Genomic DNA, 495 nt, shown 5'->3' on the forward strand with positions numbered 1-495 from the left:
AGAGGGCTGGAGAGCCAGCAGCTGCTGCTATTCCCAGATCAGCTCGTTCTACTGAATCTGTTGTGGCTACGTTGTCACGGAGAGCAGCGTTTGAGTGAATGGGCCGCATGACTTGCTCTTGCCGCGGGGATCTTTAGAGTGCAGTTTCTTCTTTTCAGTGTGGTTTGCGGGTGTGCGTGGATGCTCTTAGCTCTCGCTGTTTGCAGTACGCAGAGTAAGCCTGCTGTTCTGAGAACCATCCCTTCTGCTGCCCGTATTGCTCTGACAATAGCTAACTGGCAGATGTAGCCAGAAAGACTGATAAATGCAGTCACACTTGTTACAGGCTCCTCCAAAACTTCTTGTGTTTTTTACCTGGTCAGATATAGGATTGCTGATTCTTGTGTATGAATTAATAACTTTTCTTTCCCTTTGCCACTCATTAGGTGAGAATTCTTTCTGCTTGTGGCTTCAGCGTTCTTCTGACTAGCTTTACGCACACTGCTGTGGACAATA

General features: G+C 47.5%; 1 protein-coding gene across 1 annotated transcript in view; it reads left to right on the top strand.

The window, feature by feature from the left end:
* Nucleotides 1-425: 425 nt before the first annotated feature.
* LOC104490824 (DNA replication ATP-dependent helicase/nuclease DNA2-like) overlaps nt 426-495 on the top strand; it is a gene marked incomplete at its 5' end in the record, with an annotated part of 5,930 nt that continues 5,860 nt past the window's right edge. Inside the window, one exon of the mRNA XM_010133168.1 lies at nt 426-494. Coding sequence (XP_010131470.1) covers nt 426-494 — 69 coding nt within the window. The remainder of the gene's footprint in view (nt 495) is intronic.

Source organism: Buceros rhinoceros, unplaced genomic scaffold, assembly GCF_000710305.1.
Source record: "Buceros rhinoceros silvestris isolate BGI_N320 unplaced genomic scaffold, ASM71030v1 scaffold47763, whole genome shotgun sequence".
Classification (NCBI taxonomy): Eukaryota; Metazoa; Chordata; class Aves; order Bucerotiformes; family Bucerotidae; genus Buceros; species Buceros rhinoceros.